General features: G+C 41.8%; 3 protein-coding genes across 3 annotated transcripts; all 3 read right to left on the bottom strand.

Moving 5' to 3' along the window:
* Positions 1–423: 423 nt before the first annotated feature.
* On the bottom strand, positions 424–6,511 carry Pcdhb15 (protocadherin beta 15). The gene has a single exon (XM_085833452.1). The coding sequence runs from the start codon at positions 6,362–6,364 to the stop codon at positions 3,980–3,982; it is 2,385 nt and encodes a 794-aa protein (XP_085689578.1). The 5' UTR covers positions 6,365–6,511; the 3' UTR covers positions 424–3,979.
* Positions 6,512–6,679: 168 nt separating this feature from the next.
* LOC110284915 (protocadherin beta-18-like) lies at positions 6,680–11,214 on the bottom strand. The gene has a single exon (XM_021150912.2). It carries the CDS (start codon positions 11,041–11,043, stop codon positions 8,719–8,721), a length of 2,325 nt encoding a protein of 774 aa, XP_021006571.1. The 5' UTR covers positions 11,044–11,214; the 3' UTR covers positions 6,680–8,718.
* A 6,970-nt stretch (positions 11,215–18,184) lies between these two features.
* On the bottom strand, positions 18,185–21,619 carry LOC110284903 (protocadherin beta-14). The gene has a single exon (XM_021150897.3). It carries the CDS (start codon positions 21,372–21,374, stop codon positions 18,975–18,977), a length of 2,400 nt encoding a protein of 799 aa, XP_021006556.1. The 5' UTR covers positions 21,375–21,619; the 3' UTR covers positions 18,185–18,974.
* Between the last annotated feature and the right edge of the window lie 3,913 nt (positions 21,620–25,532).

The raw sequence follows: 25,532 nt of genomic DNA, 5'->3' as shown, positions 1-25,532 counted from the left end.
TGCGGACTTATTTTTTTTGAAAAAATAATGAAGTTGATACTCTCACACTAATACTTATAAGAAAAACACATATTACCAATATCTAGACTAAAAAGGAGAGTAGTATTGTATTGCTTACAATATAAAAATAGCTTACAAGATAAAATTAATATTATAAATAATGCCCTTCAAAAATTCCACAGCTAACATAAATTTTGAGGTTTTATAATATATATATATATATATATATATATATATATATATATATATATATGAAGAAAACAAGTTACCAACAGAAAACAGAAAATTGTAATTCTGGGATATCAAACTGAGTTTGTAGTGCAGTCTTCCCAAACAAAAAAAGTTTACCCATGGGTGATATTAACGGCCAGTTTTATCAAAGCCCACAAAAATAAAAGAAAAAATAATAAAACTTTCGCCAGTTATTCTTCTGTTGCTGCAATAAAATGCCACGACCAAATGAGCCTGAAGGAAGAAAGAGTTTATTTTTGCTTACATTTCCAGAGGGAGAATATACAATGGTTGGTGAGGTACAGCAGCAGGCAGCAGAGCAAACAGCTGACAGGTCACATCTTCAGTCCCAAACACCAAGGGAAGAGAGGAGCCTGGATGTGGAGTAGTGCTGTGAACTCTCGAAGCCCACCAGCAGTAAGGTGCTTTCTCCAGCCGACCTTTACTGCCTCCCCAAACATATCCAGAATCTGGGGACTAAGCACTCAAATACATTAGCTTGTGGGAGACAATTTTCATTCAAACAATCACAAATATCTCATACAAACCTTTATAAAATAGAGGGAAAAACCAACTGTCAGATAACTTTTAAGACAATGGGAACCTGAATGAACTGGCCTAACGATTTTGAAACTCTGGGCCTGCTTCAAAACATCTCAACATATGAGAAGGTTTATAGGATTGATCCGAGTATGATTTTTAGACAAATTAAGAGAAAGTCCAAATCTAAATATACCAGTAATAAACTTACTTCTCTTGTTTTCTATTCAAAGCAACATTATTTAAAAATTTGTCATCATTGCTTCCAAAGGACAAGAAGTACTCCTGCTGATTGGCTGTTAATAACAACAGCCTGGAGAAAGTAATACCTGCTACTTTCTAACCCCTCAGCAGACACAGCGGAGAGCAGAAAGATGGGACCAACTTCTGAAAGTTCTTTCAGTCACAGAGCCTGTTATACAGTTACTGCAGTTAGCATCACATTATGCCTATACATGCAGAAAAATGCATTAAAAACGCACTAATAGAAAACGTGTTCGGCCCTTCAGAGAGGCTTCTGTTTTATTAACTCCCTGTAACTCTCTCTATTATTAACTCTGAGATTTCCCAGTGAAAGGGTTCTCAGCCGCACCTATGACGTCTCTCCTACAATGCATCCTGCCAGTGAATTTCCTGAATTTAACATATGTTTTTCTAATGCAATTAGAGTGAGAGTTTCCCTCCAGGCATCAGGTCCTGGGTACAGCGTATTTTTTTCATCTGATATTTTACTATAACCAGTGAGAAGAAATCAAGTTGTACTTCTGGCAGTTTTCTGGGAAATTTCCTCTGCCAATGCCCAAATGCATGAGTTTTTTTTTTCCTCATAAAAATGTAAGTCATGATTCAGCTAAGTTTTCTGTAAATTTCCTCCAGTGTGGGGTTTTTTTTTTTTTTTTTTTTTTTTGATACAGAGTTTCTCTGTATAGCCCTGGCTGTCCTGGAACTCACTATGTAGACCAGGCTGGCCTCGAACTCAGAAATCTGCCTGCCTCTGCCTCCTGAGTGCTGGGATTAAAGGCCTGCGCCACTCCCACCCGGCTTCCTCCAGTTTTTAATAGAGTTTTCCTTGCCTGGGCTCTTACTAGTAATAAATTTAATGTCCAGATTTCTCCCCATAGTTCTTTTAAATTATAAATTCTATCAGCCAAAGTGTTTAAGAGCCACACACGCCTCACTTCCTCTTGTGTCTTTACTGGCAGACTTGCTAAGATCACATTCTACCAAGTCTATACAAAGCAACCTGAACCTTTACTGTGTCTGCACCTCCACCCAATTAAAAACCCATGTCCATACTTTTCTCCAAAACAGAGTGTATCTGTGTAGCTCTGGCTGTACTGGAAATCACTCTGTGGACCAGGCTGGCCTCAAACTTAAAGATCTGCCTGCCTCTGCCTCCTGAGTGCTGGGATTAAAGGGGTGCACCACCACTGCCTGGCTCCACTTCCATCTTTTAGGTCTTCATCAGCTGCATCCTCAGGCTTCAACTGGAGAAAGAGAGCCATCAGGAAACACAGATATTGAACTTTCTAGTAAACTCCCAAAGTGGGATAAGTCACTTCCTTGTGGTATGACAGTCAGAATATGTCAGGTTGAAACACTGAGCCACAAGACACACCTACAGTCCTTAGGGAATTTCTTTTTCCTCCCCCACCTCTCTCATGTTTTTCTTTAAGACAGGGTCTCACTTTATAGCTCTAGCTGTCCTGGAAGTCACTATGTAGAGTATTTGGCCTTGAACTCACAGAGATCAGCTTGTCTCTGCCTCCCAAGTGTGGGACTAAAGGCATGTGCCACTATCTCTGGATATTCTTCTACATCTCTGGGTAGATTCAGCTTTGCTTTTAAATCTTTTCACTGGTTTTCTCAGACCCACCCAAATGATCTAGAATATACACCCTGTTTTAAGTTTACCTTATTAACAGCCTTATTGTTCATGTTTTATCTCTACAATATAAAGTAATATTCCTGGGTTCTAGTGATCAGGACTGAACATCTTTGGGGGAATCTTTCTGAATATTTTCTCCAAATCATCCAATACTACATCAACACATCTTTACTAAAATTTTTTTAGTTAACTAATGTTAATCCTATATAATGGAAATTTCTTATCAATCAGCAATATCATCATCCAAAACATTTACATATTGGCATTCTGTACAACCAGAAGCTACCCTGAGGACAGAATTTGAGGTTTACATCAGGATTTTCCCACTATAACAAGTAACAGCGCACACACGCGCGTGTGTGCATGCGTGCACACACACACACACATGCACACACACGTGCACACACACACAGACACACACACACATACGCACACACACTCACACACAAACACACACACACGCACATGCACCCCCCCTCCCACTCCCTGGAGCTGATTGACTTTATGTCATCAGTATCACGCCACGTGCTCCCATCAGCTAAAGACAATGAAGAGAATTCTACCCCTTTCAATATTAAGTTATAAGAGAGAATGGATGATGTGGGTCTGGTTTCCGTGAGATGATATTTACAGTGTTGGAGAATAGAAAACATAATTAGGGAATCTGGAAGAAACTTGACATTAACGAATATGAACTGCTTCCAAAGAAAAGACAAATGAGGCTACTGAAGCCACAGCCATGCAAATAATAAAACTAAGGGCTTTTGATTTTAAAATGACATATTATTTAAAAGAAATCATATGTTCTTCTATGGGATCACACACCAGAATTATATTTTTATTTTTTGAGACTTAATCCACCTTGTTCATCACATAGTCCAGGCTAAGCTTGCATACTCTATGTAGAAGATGACCTTGAGTTTCTGATAGCGTGCCTCCACCTCCAAGTGCTGTATTTATGGAGGGATCCAACATAAGGCCTCCAACAAACACATAAGCACTCTATAAACTAATCTATTCCCCTAGGACAGGAAGTATACTTTTATAATTAGAATTTTATTCATTACAGAAAACACACATTCTTTAGGACAGACTATGGCAAATTCAATCAGGAACATGAAGTGTCCTAATGTAAAATGTTCAGCAACAATAGAATTGGAAAAATACTTAAACAGTTAACAAGCTAATAAACCAACAGCAATACTATGCAAACTAGCAGAGAAATGGGAAAACAAACACAAGTAAACATTACTACCAGTTTTGAAAAGAAAATGCAAAAGCAAAAGCGACAGAAGAATGCAGAGAGCGAAATGTGAAGTTTCACATGCCTAAAACACTTGGGAAGGACTGATCATCTGGTTGCCTACCATAGTTTTGGTCTACAATACCAGAAAACACAGGCTTCAAGAACTTGAACTCATTACTCTGAGAATCTCCTGAAAGACACACCTCATACTGGTAGCTCTGAGACAGGGTCCCTGTGCCACTGACATCCACCAGGTGGCCAGGAAAGTGTCCCTCGGGCACAGAGCAGCCACCCAGAGAGACCTCCCTGGCCCTCCTGCACAGCCTCACCCCCACAAACAGCAGCACAGACAAAAGGAAGAGAGAAGACACAGAAGCCAAGGCTATGACCAGGTACAGCGTGAGCACATCACCTTCCTGGTGACTGGGGTTGCGCACCACCTCTGGCAGAGGCAGGTAGGGCTGAGAGAAGCCATCCACCATTAGCACCTGCAGTGTGACGCTAGCAGAGCGCGGAGGCTCTCCATTGTCCTTGACCACCAGCAGCAGCCTGTGCTTGGGCGCATCTCGCTCACTCAGCAGCCTGGTGGTGCGCACCTCACCATTGTGCGCCCACACGCTGAACAGCCCAGGTTCCGTGGCCTTGAGTAGCTGGAACGACAGCCAGGCATTCTGTCCAGAGTCGCGATCCACAGCCACCACCTTGGTGACCAGGTAGCCAGGCTCTGCCGCCCTGGGCAGCAGCTCTGTGCAGGGCGCAGAAGCGTTCTGCATTGGGTAGAGCACGAAGGGCGCATTGTCATTGTAGTCCAGCACCACCACGCGCACCAGCGCCTGGCTGCTGAGCGCGGGTGAGCCTCGGTCCGTGGCACTCACGAGGAACTCGAAGGCCTGTAGGGTTTCATAGTCCAGAGCCCTGAGCGCAAACAACTGCCCGTTGTCAGCGTTGATGGAGATTAGCGAGGTGAGGGCCAGCCTCTGGTCTTGGGGTGGCAGCAGTGAGTAGGTGATGTGGGCATTGGAGCCTGAGTCTGAATCTGTGGCGCTGATGGTGCCTATGTGCAATGCAGGGCTGTTGTTCTCGTGGACGAACATGGTGTAGGAGGCTTGAGTAAAGGCGGGGGCATTGTCGTTGATGTCGGACACCTGCACTGTTATGGTGTGCTGGGTTGTGAGCTTGGGTATACCCAGGTCGGTGACGGAGATGGTAATGTTGTACTCAGCTCTGATCTCTCTGTCCAGAGCTCCATCTGTCACCAGTCTATAGAAGTTCTCAACGGAAGGTTCCAGTGTAAAGGGAACACTATCCTGGATGGAACAAATTGTCCTTCCATTCTCTCCAGAGTCTCGGTCTCGAACCCGAAACAGAGCCACCTCTGTCTCTGGTGAATTTTCTGGGATTGGATTGGTGAGCGATGATATGATTAGTTCTGGGTAATTATCGTTGACATCCACCACCTGAATAGAAACAGAGCATTTTCCAGAAAGACCCCCGCCATCAGTTGCCTCTATGTCTAGTTCATATGAAGGTGTTGTCTCAAAGTCCAGTGCTTTGATTAGCCGAACTTCTCCTGACAGGGCGTTTAGCTCAAAAGTTTTGCTCATTTCCTGAGACCTATGAAAAAGAGAGTATGATACCTCTCCATTTGTCCCAGTGTCTAAATCCTTAGCAGAGACCTTAGCAACCATGGAACCTGAGGGGCTGTTCTCTGGAATTTGCACCCGGTAGAAAGCCTGTGCAAACTCAGGGGCATTGTCATTGACATCCAAGACAACAATGCGGATTTGCGAGGTGCCAGTCCTGGGAGGAGAACCGCCATCCAGCGCTGTCAGAGTTAATCTGAACGCTGCCTGCTCCTCGCGATCAAGCTCTTTGTCCAGCACCAGCTCTGGGTATTTTCTTCCATCACCTTGGTTGCGGATGGAAACGTGGAAATGAGAGTTGGTACCAATCTTATAGTTCTGAACGCTGTTATTTCCCACATCCAAATCCTGAGCTGTTTTGAGTAGAAACACAGTGCCAACAGGGCTATTCTCTATGATTTTCACGGCCATTTCTCTTTCAGGAAACTCGGGAGAATGATCATTAATGTCTCCTACTCGTAGCTCAGCTTGAAATATTTCCAGTGGTTTTTTCAGTAACACTTGGAAATGAGTGACACAGGGCTCAGTGGAGCCGCACAGCTCCTCGCGGTCCAGTTTTTCATTTAAGATTAGCTTCCCAGTCTGTAGATCCAGCTGCAAGCGGGATTCCTTTTCCTCAGAGACTACCTGGGCTCCTCGAGCAGCTAGCTCCGCAACTCCCAGCCCTAGGTCCTGGACTAGATCTGCCAAAACAGTGCCGCTGGGTGTTTCCTCCATCACAAAGTAGCGGCGGGGTTCCCAGCTCGCCCTAGCCACTCCCAGCAAGAGAAAGATCAACAGAACTTGCCTTTGTCTGTGTTCCCTTCCAATCTTCATCTTTGCTTCTGCACCCAGGGTATAAGGGCATCCAGACAGTGGTCGACCTGTCAGTTAATAGCCTGCTCCCAAGTGTAGATTAGCAGCATTCTCTGGAGTCTCAAAGGTCTGAGCTCTGCCTGGGATCTGAAGAAGCATTTTTTTTTTTTCTCCTTGTCGCGGTCCTCATTTTTAAAGTCTTAGCCTGCAGCGCCACCATGCGTTGACTATGCCCTTCAACAGATCGCTGCATGGTTCCATTCTTTTTACAGTCTATTTGGTGGTCAGAAGTTTAAACACTAAATAACATTATTTTAATTATCCAGTCTCTCGCTCAACAAAATAATAATTCTTATTAATACCCTAGATTCTAAAAATCACAAGAATAAACAACACAGACAAGCTGGAGACATTTTAGGCGAAACTGAGAGAGAGAAAAAGACACAATAGTGATTGATCAGTCACTTTGTAAAATTAGTAACATATAGCCACGTGGTTCCTTAAAATTCTTTCAGCATAAAGTGAGGTTAATACTTATGGGGTTTCTTTGTAATTTTATGTCTCCTAGGTACCAAAATTGTGGTTCCACTTGGTTGGGTTTCATAAAGAAAACTTACATGTTACTTCTAGTTTATATTTTCTACATACGATCAGCAACTTAAAATTGTATACAACAATTCAACTATGGAAAAGTTCATATGAAAGCACCTCTTACCCCATATTTTTCTCTCAGGTATTTTTCATCATATGCAGCATAAAGGAATATGTTGGGTTATTTCCTTTGTGTAACCTGTAAGTACTCCCCATTGCTGGCATTACTGCTGCACCCCATTATCCAAAATAATATTTAGGACAGAGAAGAGTCTCAGCAAATATCTGCTTAATTCATCATAGAATAAAACACAAAATTGTGAGAAGTTTTTCCTATTGTAAATGGTTTTTGCTTTGGATTATAATTTATTTTATAATAAGCTGAATAAGCAAGACAGCACTTTCCTCAGTCGCAATTCTCTACTCTCTTCTAATAGTCATCGGAAACAGCAAGGAGTTATCTAAACCATCTTTTTATCAAAGGAAAAATACTAAGGCTTGTCAAGACCTTGCCTCAGCCTCCTGAGACTACCACTACTCCTATCTTCAAATTTTTCCTTTTAGACAAAAGCTTCACACGTCCGTTCTATGCTACTGTAATAGTTTGCAAACATTTTAATTGTGTTTTGTAATAAAAGTAAAATCAACAGGTATAGTTCACTAATCAAGGCAAGAATATCAAAACATGCTTTTAGAAAAAAAAAAAACCCACCATTTACTAAGCTGTATGAGGAGCATTTGTTACAAGGGTGCGTCTCAGTTCTCTGTCCCCAGTTCCCAACCCAATAGTGAAAGCCGTGTGAAAATGAAGGTCCTCCACGAGGTTACTTGCTTGGTTTGTCTTTCCTTTCATCTCCCAGAGGTTTGACATTTGATACGTCACCAAAAGATGACACCACTTTCTTGTAACGTTCCTAACAGAGAGACTAGAATACATCTGGTTTCTAAAGTGAATTTAAAGGTAACCAGGATCAGACTGGCTCAGTTTAGATTGGCAATGCCCATCACTCGATCCAAATGTTTGAAACCATAGAGGGGCCTGAGATGTTCAAAACAAACTGAGCTTTGATCCTATATCTATGCTGAAGAGAGATATTTTCAGAAAATGTGAGGTGGGCTAGACAGATGTCACAGGAGGGGTCTATTTTTTTTTTTTTACAACTTTTGAGATAATCTAAAAACATTTAAACAATATTTATATGTATTACATGTTGGGCATTCATTAAATCAGGAAAAGTCTTGACATTTCAGAGAAATTGTCATTTCTGATTAATTCTGCTGTACAACAAAACCATGCATTTTTCAGACACTCTAAATATCCTAGATAGGAAAGCATAATATTAGATTAGACAGAAGATACTCTGATAATTCATTACATTTGTATCACGTTTATCTTCAAAACATCAATGCTTTCGAATTTTTTTGTGGACAACAATCAAATAGAATGAAGGTGAGGATTTTCAAATCAATAATGATTAATTTTTGAGAATTTAACAAGTTGAAGAAACTGGGACTTGTCAGTAATGAGTATTCTCTGTCTTCATCAGGAAATGATTTTTTTTTTGAGACCAGCCTGTAAGGATAAACATGAAAGTTATCTACTGAATTAGGAAAATAAAGGCAAAACTTTAGATGTTTCTCATGAAGATAAAATGATAGCAAACAAGAATGTTTAAAAAGAACCAGTGTACATCAGGAACCATGATGAGAGTCAACAAATTGCTAATTGTATCCAAAACGTTTCATAGAGGAGGTGTTTTCTTCCATGCATTTCACCGCCCCGCTCAAGGTTGGGAGACAGGCTTTAGGAACCGAATATCATTGGAATCTGACATTCCTGTCAGACACACCTCATATTGGTAGCTCTGGGACAGGGTCCCCGCGCCGCTGACATCCACCAGGTGGCCAGGAAAGTGTCCATCAGTCTCAGAGTAGCCACCCAGAGAGGCCGCCCTGGCCCTCCTGCACAGCCTCACCCCCACGAACAGTAGCACGGACAAGAGAAAGAGCGAAGACACAGACGCCAAGGCAATGACCAAATAGAGTGTGAGCGCTTCTTCATCCACGTGGGTAGAGTCGTGCGCCACTTCTGGCAGAGGCAGGTAGGGCTGAGAGAAGCCATCCACCACCAACAGGTGCAGCGTGACGCTGGCAGAGCGCGGAGGATCGCCATTGTCCTTGACTAGCAGCAGCAGCCTGTGCTTGAGCACATCGCGCTCGCTCAGCAGCCTGGTGGTGCGCACCTCGCCATTGTGCGCCCACACGCTGAACAGCCCAGGTTCCGTGGCCTTGAGTAGCTGGAACGACAGCCAGGCATTCTGTCCAGAGTCGCGATCCACAGCCACCACCTTGGTGACCAGGTAGCCAGGCTCTGCCGCCCTGGGCAGCAGCTCTGTGCAGGGCGCAGAAGCGTTCTGCATTGGGTAGAGCACGAAGGGCGCATTGTCATTGTAGTCCAGCACCACCACGCGCACCAGCGCCTGGCTGCTGAGCGCGGGTGAGCCTCGGTCCGTGGCACTCACGAGGAACTCGAAGGCCTGTAGGGTTTCATAGTCCAGAGCCCTGAGCGCAAACAACTGCCCGTTGTCAGCGTTGATGGAGATTAGCGAGGTGAGGGCCAGCCTCTGGTCTTGGGGTGGCAGCAGTGAGTAGGTGATGTGGGCATTGGAGCCTAAATCTGAGTCTGTGGCACTGATGGTGCCTATGTGCAGGGCTGGGCTGTTGTTCTCGTGGACGAACATGGTGTAGGTGGTTTGGGAGAAGGCGGGGGCGTTGTCGTTGATGTCAGAGATGTGCACTGTTATGGTGTGCTGGGTTGTGAGCCTGGGTGTGCCCAGGTCGGAGATCATGATGGTGATGTTGTACTCAGCTCTGCTCTCTCTGTCCAGTGGATGCTCTGTTACTAGAGTGTAGAAATTTTTGAAAGTAGGTTTCAAGAGAAAAGGGAGTTTGTCTTCAATTGAACACATCACTCTCCCATTTTCTCCAGAGTCTTGGTCTCGTAAACTGAAAACAGCGACCACCATCTCTGACAAACCGTTCTCTGGGATAGAGCTCATAAGAGATGTAATGACTATTTCTGGTGGGTTGTCATTCACATCTGTAACCTGAACAATAATGGCTGATTTTCCAGAGAGACCACCACCATCGATGGCTTGAATATTTATTGTATAAGACTGAATTACCTCAAAATCTAGGAGTGTTTTCAAATGGACTTCACCGGAGGTTGGATGGATTTCGAATGTTTTTTGTACATCTCTAGAGATATGAGAAAACGAATAAGATATTTCTCCATTTATTCCCGAATCCAAATCTGTAGCAGACACCTTGATTACCAGTGAGTCCACAGAACTGTTCTCTGGTACTTGGACCTCGTACAGGGTCCTTTCAAACTCAGGGGCATTGTCATTGACATCCAGAACCACAACTTGAACCAATACAGTCCCTGACCTGGGCAGGGACCCACCATCCATAGCTGTGAGTATTAAGCTAATTGAAGCCTCCTTTTCTCTGTCCAGAGATCTAACCAGTACCAGCTCTGGATATCTTCTTCCTTTACCACTGTCTTTTAACTTAAGGTAGAAATAGGGGTTGGGGCTTATTGAATAGTTTTGGATACCATTCATCCCTATATCCAAGTCCTGAGCATCATTCATTTGGAATGAGGTTCCCGGAGTAGCACTTTCTGAGATATTTAGAAATATGAGTTTTTCTAGAAATGTGGGGGTATGGTCATTTATGTCTTCAATCAAAAGCTCAGCCTGAAGAAATTGCAGAGGATTTTCCAATAACACCTGGAAATGCAATATACAGGGTTCGCTGCTAGAACAAAGTGCCTCCCTGTCCAGTTTTTTATTCAAAAGCAAGTTGCCAGTCTCCAGTTCTAACCGCAAATAAGGCTGGTAGTCATCAAATATAACTCTGGCCCCTCGTGCAGCCAGATCACCCACATCCATATCTTTAATTATATTGGCTATAGAGGAGCCAGTCTCCATTTCTTCTGGCACAGAATATCTCCAGGTCGTGGCAAGAACCGAGGACCCTTCCAGGAAAACAAAGAAAAGCAGCACTTGCCTTATATGCTGAGCAGCTCCAACTCCAGGCTCCATCACTCCTTAGACAAAATGCTTTCTGCTGTGCTGTTTCCACTCAGTCTCTGGCAGCTCAGAGAGTGGTCCCGCTCATCTGGACCTTTGGGAATTTATAGATTTGCAATCCTTTCTGAAGGGTCTTGTGGGTGCCCCACCTTTGTAGAAAGCCCGTGTGCTGTTTTTTTCCAGTGCCTTTGCTTCCGATGGTTAAAGGAAACCCGAGCTGCTGTTGAGATACATTCTCTCATCCTGTCCTGCAGCGCCACCATGTGACTATGCAGGTCATTGGGTTTCAAAGTCAAGTAAATTTGAGACAAAATATTAATTTGTCAAATGTATTTTTTATTAACCTAAGTTATATCTTCTTCTTTATTCCAGTTTCCATTTCTGGGTTGCAGTTTTTTGTGATTATCACAATAAATTACTATCTGGTAGAGCTGCATTAATAAAATTGTTTAAAGTAGAATCTTTATTTCCAACAGTTTATATTCTTCCTTAAAGACAACTGTAAAACTAAAGATAGTTCAAAGAACTCACATGTCACTGATTTTACAAAAATGAGTAAGAGATTCTTAGGAAAATTGCAAGATATCACTTCAAGGTATCATCAAGTGCTCTCAGAAAAGGCAGAAAGGGTGTGCTTATGCGCTTGAAGTTGAGTCTGGGCAAATAGTTGTTTGGTGGCCTAGGTAAATGATACCATTTTCTTAGGAATACTCATAGGAGACTTCCTTGGCTGCAGTAGAAATACTTGCTAGAAAATAAAGTTTGATGTGTCCAAATTCTGACAACATAAAATTGTGAAACTGAACCTCACTATTTTGCATATTCAGAGCTTCCAACAGCATGGGCCTACCACTTATCTATTCCATGATTTTCTTAGTCAATGTTCATTAAGCATACACTTGACCAAGTAACAGCCGTAAGCATTGGGGATTGAATGATAACCACGAAGAAGCTGTTCTGCTCTGAGAAGGGGAGAAAGAAGAATGGACCCGTAACACGAAGCACGATGGCTGCCTTGATGAGGAAGGCTCTTGCCAATAGAAGATAATAGTTGAGGATCAGCTAATCAAACTTTGGAAGTGGCGAACCGGCCTTCCTGGGGAAAATATATTCTAAACGGATACGTGTAAAATAAGTGGAAGTAATCCAAACAAAAATTATGGGAGGGTTGGAGGATTAGTTCAGTGGCAGAGAGTGCATGTGAATCCCTGCTCTCAGGGAAAGGCAAAACATCACGGTGCAAATATAAAACGAGAGGTGTGTTTTAAAAGAAATAAAATAAGATCATGGCAATGACATAGTGCAAGAAAAAATGGTAAAGGTTGAAATTGGAATGTCGGTGGAAATGTAAGGCTGTTAAAGTGTTCTGAACAGAAAAGTAATATAATCAAAGTTTTATTATTTTTTTTCGGATGTGTTTCCGAGTTAAGAATAAATTAGAAAGGAATAATATAAAACAGGACACTGGCAATAGCTGGTTGTAATAATAGAGGTAGGAGATGATACCAGCCTCAACTACAAATATAGTAATGGATTTGCACCAAAACTATGGAATAGTGTAGGGTGAAGTGATAGATAAATCATATGTTATTATAATAAGGTAACATTACTTTGTTTACAAGATTTAAAAACTATATGATACTGGAGATAATACTAACCAATGGTTGTAAACACAGAAAGAAGAAAAAGAGGGATATATGCAGCTGGAGGGGAATACATTTGTAGATTTTGGGAAGGAGAATTTTTAACTTAAAGCACATCTAGGGTATTTAAGAGTTTAAAGGGACCATAGAGCATGCCTATAGTTACACATCTGATCTTCCATTATATAAATAAACTGGGGAAATAGGTGAACCCCAGTGCCAAATGTTAGGATTTGATGGTATAAAGTGAGGTCTTGAGACCCTTCAAGAAAAATCATAAAACACAACTTAAGGATGTTTGAAATTGTGTTTTCTGGGGATATAGCTCAGTGGTGGAGTACTTCTCTTGCATGTACAAGGGCCTTTTCTTTTCACTTGTACTCATTTCTGGAAGGTCCTGCCATGGGAAGAGAGTGGTCAAAGAGACAAGGAAGAAAGGAGAGAGTACACAACCAGAAGAGACTACCATCTCTATGGTCATGGGTTGACTCTTCTAGAGTAGAAATGAATGTGGAGTCATAATTCCAGCACTCCAGAGGCTGAGGCATGGTCATGACCAGTTTGAACCCATACTGGGCCCCATAGTGACATTTTGTCAGAAGAGGAAGAGATAATGTCATTACAGGTCAAAAACAGAGTCAAACTCCTAGATCCATATCTGTGGCAAGGTGTGGGCCAATAAAGAGAAAATGTATTTTTTCCCCTTCTTCCCTGTGATCTCTTTTAATTTGAAACAAAAATGATACCAAGTTTGTTTGATTTTCTTCTTTGATGACTATACAAAAACTGGATAGAAGATTTTTCTTACTTCTTTTAGAAAATTGAAGTTCTCTTATTTTCCACTGTTTCTACTGAGAAACACAAATCAGTTTGGACAGTGTAATTGTGTTGAAGTTAAAGTTCTCTTTCCTGCAATTTTTAAATTAAAATTTCTCTTTGTCTTTGGGTTTCTAAAGTTTCTCTAGGCTGTTTATGGACAGGAACATCTCTGAAATGCATTCTTTTAGATTTACAGCAACCTCTTGGATTTATTAGCTGATGTTTTCATCAGTTCTGGATGTCCCCCAGTCTTTATTTTTTCAAATCTTGTTCTGGTTAAAATTTTCTCATCTCTCTTGCTGAGCAGTGGTGGTGCACACATTTAATCCAAGAACTCAGGAGGCAGAAGTAGGCAGATATCTGAGTTTGAAGCCAGCTTGATCTACAGAGATATACAGAGAAACCTTTCTGTCTCCAAAACCCAAAAAACCACAAGCAAAGCAAAGCAAAGCAAAGCAAAGCAAAGCAAAGCAAAGCAAAGCAAAGCAAAGCAAAGCAAAGCAAAGCAAAGCAAAGCAAAGCAAAGCAAAGCAAAGCAAAGCAAAGCAAAGCAAAGCAAAGCAAAGCAACATTCTCATCTCTCCTTTTGGATGCATATTGAATCTTTTTTTTTTTTTTTAAATCACTCCTGTGCTTTTAACCACATCCTCTTGTATTTTGATATTAACTTCCTGAGTTTCATAATGTATGGATTGTATTAAAATATCTTTAATATGTCTAAGCATTTTTATTGTCTTCTATTCTGTTTTAAAAACTCAACTTTTGGGCCACCACACAGTGTGGGTGGGCAGAAGATACTGAAAGAAAGATGAAATTTCAAGACCTGTAAGTCATATAAAGTACTCAGAAATTGCTGGTTGTTTGTGAGACTAGAGGCTGCCTGGGCTGAGAAAAAAGAAAAACAAACCCGGGCATGCCCCGTAGTAAAAGCATTCCTGGGAACAGCTTGACCATAAAGATAAAGAGGAATGTGAAGACATAACAGGGCTATCTGAACTGAGTCAACAACCATCTGGCCTGGCACCTCCCTCTGCCCATTGCCCTTTGACTCAGTTTAAAGTCATAAACTGACCAGATACTCTGCTAGCATTGACAAACATCCAACTCAGAGAACTCTGACACTCTGATCTGCACGTACATATAATTTTTCTGCTGATGTTTGAATAAGCCAATAGTGTGTCACTATGCTGAATTCCCCACCCCTAAGCCCTTTGCCCCCATAAAACCCCTAGCTTTCGAGCCTTGGGGTGAGAATGTTTCTACCTGGAGCTCTGTCATTAAATTGCCTCGTGTGTTTACAGCAAGAAGGATTCTTGTGTTTCTTTTGGTGTGCTCTCTCTCCTGAGACTAGAGTGGGGGTCCCTGAAAGGGGGTCTTACAATACCCAGAGGCCCACCAACCCTCAGCCACTACAATTACATGCAAATGTGTAGTAGAGAGAAAGAGAATCAGAATGGTTCGAGCACTATGAAGAGAGGTGAAACCGGAGATCTGAGAGTGGAGAGGAACAGCCTGATGTGCGGAGCCTGCCTTGTCACCTGAGGTCATGGTAAAGTCCTGACCCATGATGCTGCCACTAAGAGTCATGCTTGGGTCTATTGCTATGCATTAGCAGCAGCAGCAGCAGCAGCAGCAGTAGCAGCAGCAGAGATCTGTGTTGATGTTTGTGGTCCATATTACCACCAAAAGCCATGCAGACATCTCTGGTCTGGGCTGCTGCCTGGGCCCATGTTGATGTCCAATGGCTGTGCAGAGCTGGCCTGGCCTCTGCATTGACTACAGCACTCTAGAGCAGACACACACACCTCTGGTGTAATGCAGGTGAGCCTCCATGAGAAGAGTTGGCCCTGCTCCTTGCCTGCTGCAGCACTCTGGAGATCAGGTCAGCACTTAGCCTGGGCAACACAGTAGAGGTGGCCCTGGTGGTGAAGGTTTGGGTGAGTCAGTCCTAGGCCATGGGAGCAGGAGAGTTGTCCCCATCCCTTGCTGGTTGTGGCTTTAGGTGAACTAGCTGGGGCAGTGCTGGGGCACTGTGGTGAGCTTGTTGGGCTGACCAACTCAGCTACCACCCAGGCTCAAGTCTAGTGCTTTGAGTTGGCCCACCCCAACATCTACCCCATCTATGAACTGCTGAAACTCTAAAAGGGGTAAGTCGTGCAGATCCAAACTGCAGGGTCTCATGGCACAGGGCAACAACATGATATCCAAGAGGAGTCCTAGTGAGGATCCAGTATTGACAGTGTAGCAGAAATCAGAGGTTTCTGTGAAACACTGCAGCTTCTATGATGAGATTTTTAAAAATTATTTTTTACTTTATTTTTCATTTTTTGAGGGGAGGTTGCCAAGGCAGAGGGAAGATACAAAGGGACAGGGAGATGAGTAGGATTGGGGTACATAATGTGAATTTCACAAAGAATCAATAAAAAATTAATTAAAAAATTTTTTGATTAATGTGCTTTTCACTATGGAAGCTTAATTTTGTCCTTATCTAATATGTCCTGTTAATGTTGATGTGTCTCTGTGTGTATATGTACATGTGTCAGTGCAGGTGGTGGCAGAAGTCAGAGAGGGTATCAGTTTCTCTGGAGTTAGAGTTAGAGTTGAGCTGCCAGGCATGGGGAGTGGGGATGGAATTCTCACTTTTAATGTCTGAGCCAATCTCTCCAGCCCGCCACCCTTCCATGTTATGCTAGCATCATTTTGTTTCCTGGTGGCTCTCATTCATGGCTGCATGCTCCCTGGATATGCAGTTGTCAAGAATATTAATAATGCAAAGCAATTATGTAAGTTGTCTATGTTTAGGGCATAATTTATTTTATAAAAGCCTGCATTTGATTTTCTTAGGATGGACCTAAGATTAATGCCTGTCAATGATAGCTGATTAAGTTTGAGTCTGGAAAGCAAGTTCAAGGCTGAAATTCTGCACAGGTCTGATATATTTCTAGTTTACTCTCCAAGTTGATTCATGGGAAATTCTTCTGTAAATGTCTCAGTTTGTTAGGGTTTGATCCCCAGCATATAAATCATTGACATGAGGGTTTAACTTTTCCAAGATTCTAAATGGTCCCAGAAAAATACACTTATTGTGATATACATTTCAACATTTAATATGAGCTTTCTTAATAGCAAATTGCTTCCAGTGAAAGTAGATGCCAGCATAAATTTAATTTAATTTTAACAGGAATTACAAAAATGTATCTGTGTACTAGTTCTATATCTACATTGCTATTAATATATCTGCTGTTAATACAATCCTCCACTAAACTATTCATCTACAGACTGGAGACATTATAATTTGTAACATAATTAGGCATTTATCAATCATAAATTCAAATAGCCACAAAGAATAGATCTGTATTCTCTATTCTTCGAGAGCCCGGAAAGTGTTATTACTATTTTATAATATTACTTGCACTTTTTTGCATGGTAAAAATTAAACTTTGGGCATTCAAAGTCCTCAGTGTACACAGATTCCCATATTATTCTCTGCTGGGAGCTGTGAGGCCAAGGCCTTGTACCTACCTGCTAGACCTACACAACTAGACATGATATTTGTGCCTTTCATCCTTATTTTTAATATCTATTGGGTCCTTTTGAAATAGAGTCTCAAGTCTGTAGCATAGGCTGGTCTTGAATTCACTGCAATGAATGTTGTCTTGTATTTTACGAAGGTTCTTTGTTGTTGTTTTTGTTTGTTTGTTTGTTTGCTTTGTTTTTTTGAGACAGGTTTTCTCTGTATAGTCCTGGCTCTCCTGGAACTCACTCTGTAGACCAGGCTGGCCTTGAACTCAGAAATCTGCCTGCCTCTGCCTCCCGAGTGCTGGGATTAAAGTGTGCACTACCACGCCCAGCTTTTTTTTTTTTTTTTTTTTTTGCTAAACAACAGAACGATGGTTCTGTTGTCTCAGTGTCTCAAGCGTCGGGATTTTAATCCTAATTCACTACTCTGCTTCTTTTTAATCTTTGAGACTGTGCCTCAGAGAGTCAGGCTACTTCACACTCCAGTCTCTCATGTGCTTAGATTCTGAAAATATGCCAGCATATGAAGTTCTGCTTTCTTCTCTATTTCTTTTTAAGGAAAACACTTACTATGTAGTCCAGGCCAACCTTAAGTTAATGATTCTCTTTCACCAGTTGCCTGACTGCTGGGATTACACATATGTGCTTCCACACTTAGATAATATTTCCTCTTATTAATGATTATAAAAGGTAAGTCTAAGTCATTTTTAACAGTTTAGAAACTTTATTTCAGGGGCCTAAGAGATGGCTTCTGAGTTCAGAGAACTGGCCATTCTTCCAGAGGACCTGAGTTCAATAACCAGCAGGCACATGGGAGTTCGCAACTGTCTGTAACTTCAGTTCTACCCCTAGAACTGACACCATCACACAGACATACACGGGCACAAAACACCAATGCACATAAAATAAAAAATAAATCATTTAAAAATACTTATTTTACTGGTGACGGTGGGTAGATGGGCAAATCATAGTACTGGGGAGGGAGAGGGAGCTGGATCTTTGTGAATCAACAGAGTTAATTCTAGGAAAGCCAGGGCTACACACACACAAAAAAAAACAATCAGTCAATCAATCAATCAATCAATCAATCAATCAATGTGTGAATAAAATTAAATTTTAAAATCTTTATTTTATCTTTATTTTACTTCCTAGGAAGGTTTTATCCTGTTCTTTTCTGGTACAAGACTATTTCACTTAAGACACGATTATCTGCTTTAGCAATAAGTGGTATATGGAGTACCACAAATTTTAGCCAAGAAAACATGTGTATTTAAAGACAACAAAGCAGCAATATCACGACCTAGAATATTTTAATAGTTAGAAAGCATCATTAGAAAACAGAGAAGGAAAAATTACTAAGAAATTAATTCTTGAAAACATTATAAAACAAAGGCTTCTACTACTGGATATGGAAGGGAAGCATTTAAATAGTATTTTTTTTTCTGATCAAATAATCTAACAGAGAATACTACAAATGATCCAATACAGTTTCTACCCAGGTGCAACAACATTTAGACTCTCTGTTGAGTTTTAGTAGCATATTGGGGAAACTCCCATATATGATAACACTTGTCCCTTTTTATTTCCTTCCTTCCCTCCCTCCTTGTCTTTTGTTGTAGATCCATCCGGGGTTGCCTGCTTATGGACTCTACCCAGTATTATGTTAATCAGCAGCTCAACACATTGACTCTAAATACTTAAATCAGCATTTCCATTGCTGTGTCTTATATAAGAAACAGCAGAACCGTTAACATAACACTTCGACAAAATAAACAAAACAAAACGTGCAGATAATTTCTTTGCATCACTATAAACCCAGTAAAGATTTCCAAAGTAATTGTGAGAAAAACACGTGAAATAAAAATGCATGCATCATCAGTAAAACCTTAAAATTCAGTACAGATTAAGGAAAACAAGCATTTGCAATTTGTTAATAGAAAATATTAAGTTTAAAGGAAAATTTTATTGAATATTAAAACCAAGGCTATTGCGAAAGTTCTCCTTTTCCAGCATATTAGAATCAGGGTCATGGAGCTGAAGACTGGGCATGACCGGCTTAAGGAATTTGAACTCATTCGTTCCAGTACCTCCTGTGAAACACACCTCGTATTGGTAGTTCTGGGACAGGGTTCCAGTGCCAGTAACGTCCACCAGATGGCCAGGAAAGTGTCCCTCAGGCACAGAGCAGCCAGCCAGAGAGGCTGCCCTGGCCCTCCTGCACAGCCTCACCCCCACAAACAGCAGCACAGACAAGAGGAAGAGAGAAGACACAGATGCCAAGGCTATGACCAGGTAGAGTGTTAGTACATCTTCTTCTTGTGCAGGGTCGCGCGCCACCTCTGGCAGAGGAAGGTAGGGCTGAGAGAAGCCATCCACCACTAGCACTTGCAGCGTGACGCTGGCAGAGCGCGGAGGATCGCCATTGTCCTTGACTAGCAGCAGCAGCTTGTGCTTGGGCACATCGCGCTCGCTCAGCAGCCTGGTGGTGCGTACCTCGCCATTGTGCGCCCACACGCTGAACAACCCAGGTTCTGTAGCCTTGAGCAGCTGGAACGACAGCCAGGCATTCTGGCCAGAGTCGCGATCCACAGCCACTACTTTGGTGACCAGGTAGCCAGGTTCTGCCACCCTGGGCAGCAGCTCAGTGCAAGGCGCAGAGGCGTTCTGCATCGGGTAGAGCACGAAGGGCGCATTATCATTGTCGTCCAGCACCACCACGCGCACCAGCGCCTGGCTGCTGAGCGCTGGTGAGCCTCGGTCTGTCGCACCCACATGGAACTCGAAGGCCTGTAGGACCTCATAGTCCAGCGCCCTGAGCGCAAACAGCTGCCCGTTATCAGCATTAATGGAGATGAGCGAGGTGAGGGCCAGCTCTGGGTCCTGAGCTGGCAGCAGCGAGTAGGTGATGTGGGCATTGAAGCCTGAGTCTGAGTCTGTGGCACTGATGGTGCCTATGTGCAGGGCGGGGCTGTTGTTCTCATGGACAAACATGGTGTAGGAGGTTTGGGTGAAGGCAGGGGCGTTGTCGTTGATGTCGGACACCTGCACTGTTATGGTGTGCTGGGTTGTGAGCCTGGGTGTGCCCAGGTCGGAGACAGTGATGGTAATGTTGTACTCGGCTCTGCTTTCTCTGTCTAGTGCTTTTTCAGAAAGTAGAGTGAAAAAGTTCTTGAAGGTGGGCTTCAGAATAAATGGAAGGTCATCCTGAATAGAGCAAAGGATCCTTCCGTTGTCTCCAGAGTCCTGATCTCGGACACTGAATAGAGCAACCAGGGTCTCTGAAGCATTCTCTGGAATTGTCTTTGTAATTGATGATATGATCACTTCTGGTGCATTGTCATTTATATCTAATACTTTAACTGAAAGAGTGCATTTTGCTGAAAGACCTCCACCATCTGTTGCTTGGATATTTACAGAATAGGACTGTATTACTTCAAAATCCATTGGTGATATCAAATTGACTTCCCCAGATGTTGGGTTGATTTCAAAGGTTTTTCTAATATCTTCTGATGCATGCAAAAATGAATATGATATTTTCCCATTATTTCCCATATCTAAATCTTTAGCAGAGATGGCAGTAATATTGGAGCCAATGTGTGTGTCCTCTGGGACCTGCACCTCATAGAAACTCTGAGCAAACTCTGGAGCATTATCGTTGACGTCCACGACTTTTATGAGAACCAATGTTGTCCCAGACCTGGGTGGAGACCCACCATCTAATGCTGTAAGTGTCAATCTAAGCTCAGATTCCTCCTCATGATCCAAAGCTTTGTCTAGAACCAGCTCCGGATATATCTTTCCATCATCACTGTCGTGAATTTTAACATAGAAATGAGAACTGGGGCTAATGCTGTAGTCCTGGAGACTGTTGCTTCCTATGTCCAGATCTTGTGCATTCTCAATTAAGAATGTGGCTCCGATAGTAGCACTTTCTGGTATTTTAATAGTTATTTCCTTGTCTAGGAATGTAGGGGAGTGATCATTTATATCTCTGACATGCAGCTCAGCTCGATAGAACTGTAAGGGGTTTTCCAGTACCACCTGAAAGGGCAGCACACAGGGCTGGGTGGAGCCACACAGCTCTTCACGGTCCAGTCGCTCATTCAGGAGCATATCTCCAGTCAGCAAATTAAGGAGTAAATGCTTTTTATTATCATCTGACACTACCCTGGCCTCCCTGGAGGACAGCTCTGCAACCCCCAGTCCTAAATCCTTTGCCAGATTAGCCACAAAAGAGCCAATTTCTGTTTCCTCCGCTACAGAATAGCGCAAAGATTCAGCACTTGCCCGAGACAATCCCAGCAAAACAAAGAAAACCAAGACTTGCCTTTTCTTCAAGATGAGAGCCCTTCTGGTTCCCATGGTTCCTTCAGGCGACTTCTTTTACTCCAAAACTTAAACTCAGTCCCAAATTTGAGAGATAAAGGTCCAATATTTCTATTGAAAATCCCTTGGCAGCTCTGTCGGTGAAGCTCCTGTAATAAATACCTCTCTTCTCATTGATTCCTCTGTTTTCCGATCCTTTAGATAGTGGAGCCCACAGGGCTGGCTATGCACTGTTCATCTTATCCTATAGCGCCACCATGTGTCTCTGTGAATTTTTTCATTTAATATTTTTCTCCTAAAATCTTATGTCTATCAAGAATATTCAAAAGCAAATTTCACATAGATTGTATTTATTTCTAAATATTAATCTGTTATTTATAATTAGCAAAGCCTTTAAAATATAATTACAAATCATTACCACAATAGACATGTAGAAATACTTTTTTCATATAGCTTATAACTCGGTCTGTTTGAGCTTTCCCGGTTTTCTACAAAGTGTCTTGTGTTGTTGGTTTGTTTGAATTGGAATCCAAACACAGACCATACTCTGTATGAAATCATTAGTGCTTTGAATGTTCAACTCAAAAAGATAGAATAAAGTGCCCCAAAATTAATAAAAATATTTATTTCATGACATTTTTTTAGTAGTTACAAATATTTACCTCTGCTCTGGTAAATATTTGTTGGGGTGAGTTCATTTACCTCTGCTCTGGTAAATATTTGTTGGGGTGAGTTCATTATTTAATTACATTACCATTTACACTTACACACAAACATACACACATGAGTCAGGAAAACTACACAACACACTACTTCTTTGTTAGTAGTGAACTGAAGACAAGGTAATACTAGATTCCTTGCTTTTACATTAAAAACACAGTAAGGTGCAGAGGCTCAAGCCTTCAGTGCCAACACTTGAGAGGCAGAAGCAGGGGGATCTATAAGAGTTTAAAGCGAGCATGGTCTACACAGCGAGTTCCATGTCACTGAGAGTATGTAGGGACACTGTGTCTGAAGATGCATATACACACATGCATACAGACATGTGCTCATGTGTATTTGGGAGGATGTGGCACAGTAAGATAAGCTTTCTATGGAGATTGAAGGGAATAAAAATTGATTAGCTAGTAACTAAAGATATAACACTGCAGAGGTAAAGAAAAATAGAAACATCTTGAAGAGACCTGTAACTGCAACCTAGGAAATGGATAATATTTAGGAACACTGAATCATGGCTCTGTCACTCACTCTCTATAGACCTGGAGAAAGTACAAACCTTTGCCTCCTTATCTATAGTGCTGCCTCCAAAGGTTTTAGACACTGAAATTTATAAGCTGACATTTGCAAAGCAACCAGAAGAAAATTAACTAAAAGTCTTTTAAGAGAAAACAAGTAATTTATGTGGCATTACCTCAGTAGTAATGTGAGTGTATGATATGCTCATTGAAGTCCTGGTTCAACCCTTATCTCCAAAATAAAATTAAATATAACAATCACAACATAGCCACCAAATTTCATTTATATTGAGTATGTATAACACTCTCTTGTTGCTAGGTATTGGGTATTATTCATAATCCAGGAATAATTTAAAATATATGAGTAGGTGTGTGTAGTTCTCGGACAAGTGCTACTCATTTTTTTTTTAAATTAGTGTCTGTGAATTTCCTTGTACACAGGACAGTAGAACCAACATTCACTTATTTAAAAGAAAAAAAGAAAAAGAAAAACGAGTATCTTTCCTAAAACTAAAAAGACTATGGCTTCAAAATCATTCTCTGAAAGACAATCAGAATTTCAAAAAACCAAGAAAACCAGCAGCAAATACCTCAAAGTCAAGAATAAAGTAAATGTTAACATTGTCTATTGTATTTAAAGCAGTATTTACGGTTGACCCTGATAGATGACTGCTAAAATATGTACTACACTTCTACACGTACCCAAATACACAATGTTGAAGTTTAAATGAGAATGCTTGCCATGGGCTTCTATGTTTGAATACTTGATCCCTTGTGGCCTCCCTTCCCCCAGCCTGGAACCTGCCTGCTCAAGGGTGGAGCTACCGGCTCATTCGTCCTGCCACGCCCACTGCTGGAACCTGCCTTTGCCGCCTGGAGGCACACACGTGTTCATCCTGCTACTGGACCCTGAGTTACTTGGCGGGATATTGGGTTCCCTCCCCCTTCCTTTATAACTGAGGGTCTGGAATTAGTAAAATTGAGCCTTGATCAGAACTGGTTGTCCTGGCTCCATTCTTTTCTCTCGCCGCCTAGCCCCTCTTCTCTTCCAGGTTTCCAAAATGCCTTTCCAGGCTAGAACCCAGGCTGTGATCTGCTGGCCGGACACAACAATCCCTAATTGGTAGAACTACTTGGAAAGGATTAGGAGGTATGGCCTGGTTGGAGGAAGTGTGTCACCGGGACTTAGAGATTTCAAAAACACTCACACCATTCCTAGAGTTTTTCCTCTCTGCTTCCAACGTGCAGATCAAGACGTGAGCTCTCAGCTGTTCCTGCCAGCAAACATTTGCTGGGCCATCCTGGATTCTAACCCTCTGAAACTGTAAGTCCAGAGTTAAGCTTTTTTTGCCATGATCATATGTTTTATCACAGCAATAGAAAGGTAACTAAGACACACGGTAACTTAGCCGACCGACCTGCCTCTTCGTGGTTTTGTTTGACCTTGGCAATTTTACAGATGGACTGACAACAGTCTTTACTGCTATTTTGTCTGGGACAGAAGAGTTCTAAATGACCATCTGTTCCCCAAGCCATCTAGAACACAGGTATGACGGCTAGAAGTTGCAGCCATGCAGACTATTAGTTTGCCGTAGACAATGCTGGAGTCATTTGGAGTGAGATCTGATTCTAGAAGAACCACGAGGGCAAAGTTGGTCCCTGTATGCAACCATTTTCATTGACACCGTCACAAGAAAGAGAAAGACTTTACAAAGCAATGTGCAGTTGCATCTCTTTGTTTTGGTGATAGAGTGTTATTTAGTGTTTATAGACATTACTTATGACCTTTAAAATAGAATTTTCAGTAGAATGGTTGCAAAGAAAATGAAAGTACCCTTCGTTAATGTAAGGGTAACTTTTATTCACCAGATGTAATTGTTGGCTCAGAGACTGACTGCTGAAGAGCTCACATTTTAGAAAATTGGTTAGTGACTTGTATGTGAACACAGAAGCTCCCAAAGTGAAGTCTTGGTTACTCTCCACTAGAGTTAGGAAACACAATTCCTTCAAAAATTAGAGAAGTCTTGATGCTCATATGTCTGGAAGAGCTTGAAGCAACAAGACAATTACCTGGACCTTCTGTTGTGTCTGCTCTTCTGTCTGTACAACTCCTGTGCCTGGGAGGTTTAAGGAAGACCTAGCTTACGTGGAATCATAGTCTTCTAGAGTTGTTCTCTATTGTTTAAACATCTTTGTTGAAATAGAGTCATCATAGTATCTCACAGACTTGAGCTATACAGCTCAGTGGTTATTCCTATAGTTGTAGAACTCTACAACTATTAGTAGTATTTCTAATTTAAAATCATTTCTAATTTATCCCCCACATAAATTGTACCCAACTACTCTCCATTCCTACCCATTTTCCCAACCTTAGACAACTGCCAAAAGACTTTCTGTTTCCAACGTCTACTTTCCAAAGTAAGAAATTAAACGTAATTAGCCCATATGCACATTTTGCCTGGATGCAAAGGTTCCATAGTTTGACAGACTAATAATGAAATGGTATCTTTCAGAAAGTATAAACGCTGGGTTGTCTTGGATGTGGGAGGAATTTTAACTAACTACTTAAAATGTTAACTAACATAGTGTTAAGTTCTTTGAAAGAATGTTTCTGGCATTGACGGTGACTCTAGTCCATGGGATGGGGAGCATCCTCTTAGTTCCCCCTCACATCCTTTATTGTCACGTCTTTACCGTCTTTCTCTCTCCATGATGCTCACCATCTCTCATTTTCTTCCTCCTGGATATACAGACTTTAGACTTGTTAGAAAATTCACAGGAAACTTCCTCTCCCAACCGTTACATTTTCCCTGTAATTATGTACGTACTACTCATGTAACACAATTATACTTCCCAGTGATTGTCAGATCATCAAGGACAAGAACCATTATAGACTGGTCATTCTCTACCCAAGATGAAACTCTCTCCCCTGTGGTGGTTGAACTTATTATTATTGTTA

The sequence above is a fragment of the Mus caroli genome, unplaced genomic scaffold (genome assembly GCF_978045245.1).
Source record: "Mus caroli unplaced genomic scaffold, Mus_caroli_1 scaffold_19, whole genome shotgun sequence".
Classification (NCBI taxonomy): Eukaryota; Metazoa; Chordata; class Mammalia; order Rodentia; family Muridae; genus Mus; species Mus caroli.
This window is presented reverse-complemented; position numbering and strand designations above follow the sequence as displayed.

What these genes read in the sequence shown, in the direction of transcription:
- Pcdhb15 (XM_085833452.1), bottom strand. Translation starts at nt 6,364, where the DNA reads ATGAAGATTGGAAGGGAACACAGACAAAGGCAAGTTCTGTTGATCTTT.
- LOC110284915 (XM_021150912.2), bottom strand. Translation starts at nt 11,043, where the DNA reads ATGGAGCCTGGAGTTGGAGCTGCTCAGCATATAAGGCAAGTGCTGCTT.
- LOC110284903 (XM_021150897.3), bottom strand. Translation starts at nt 21,374, where the DNA reads ATGGGAACCAGAAGGGCTCTCATCTTGAAGAAAAGGCAAGTCTTGGTT.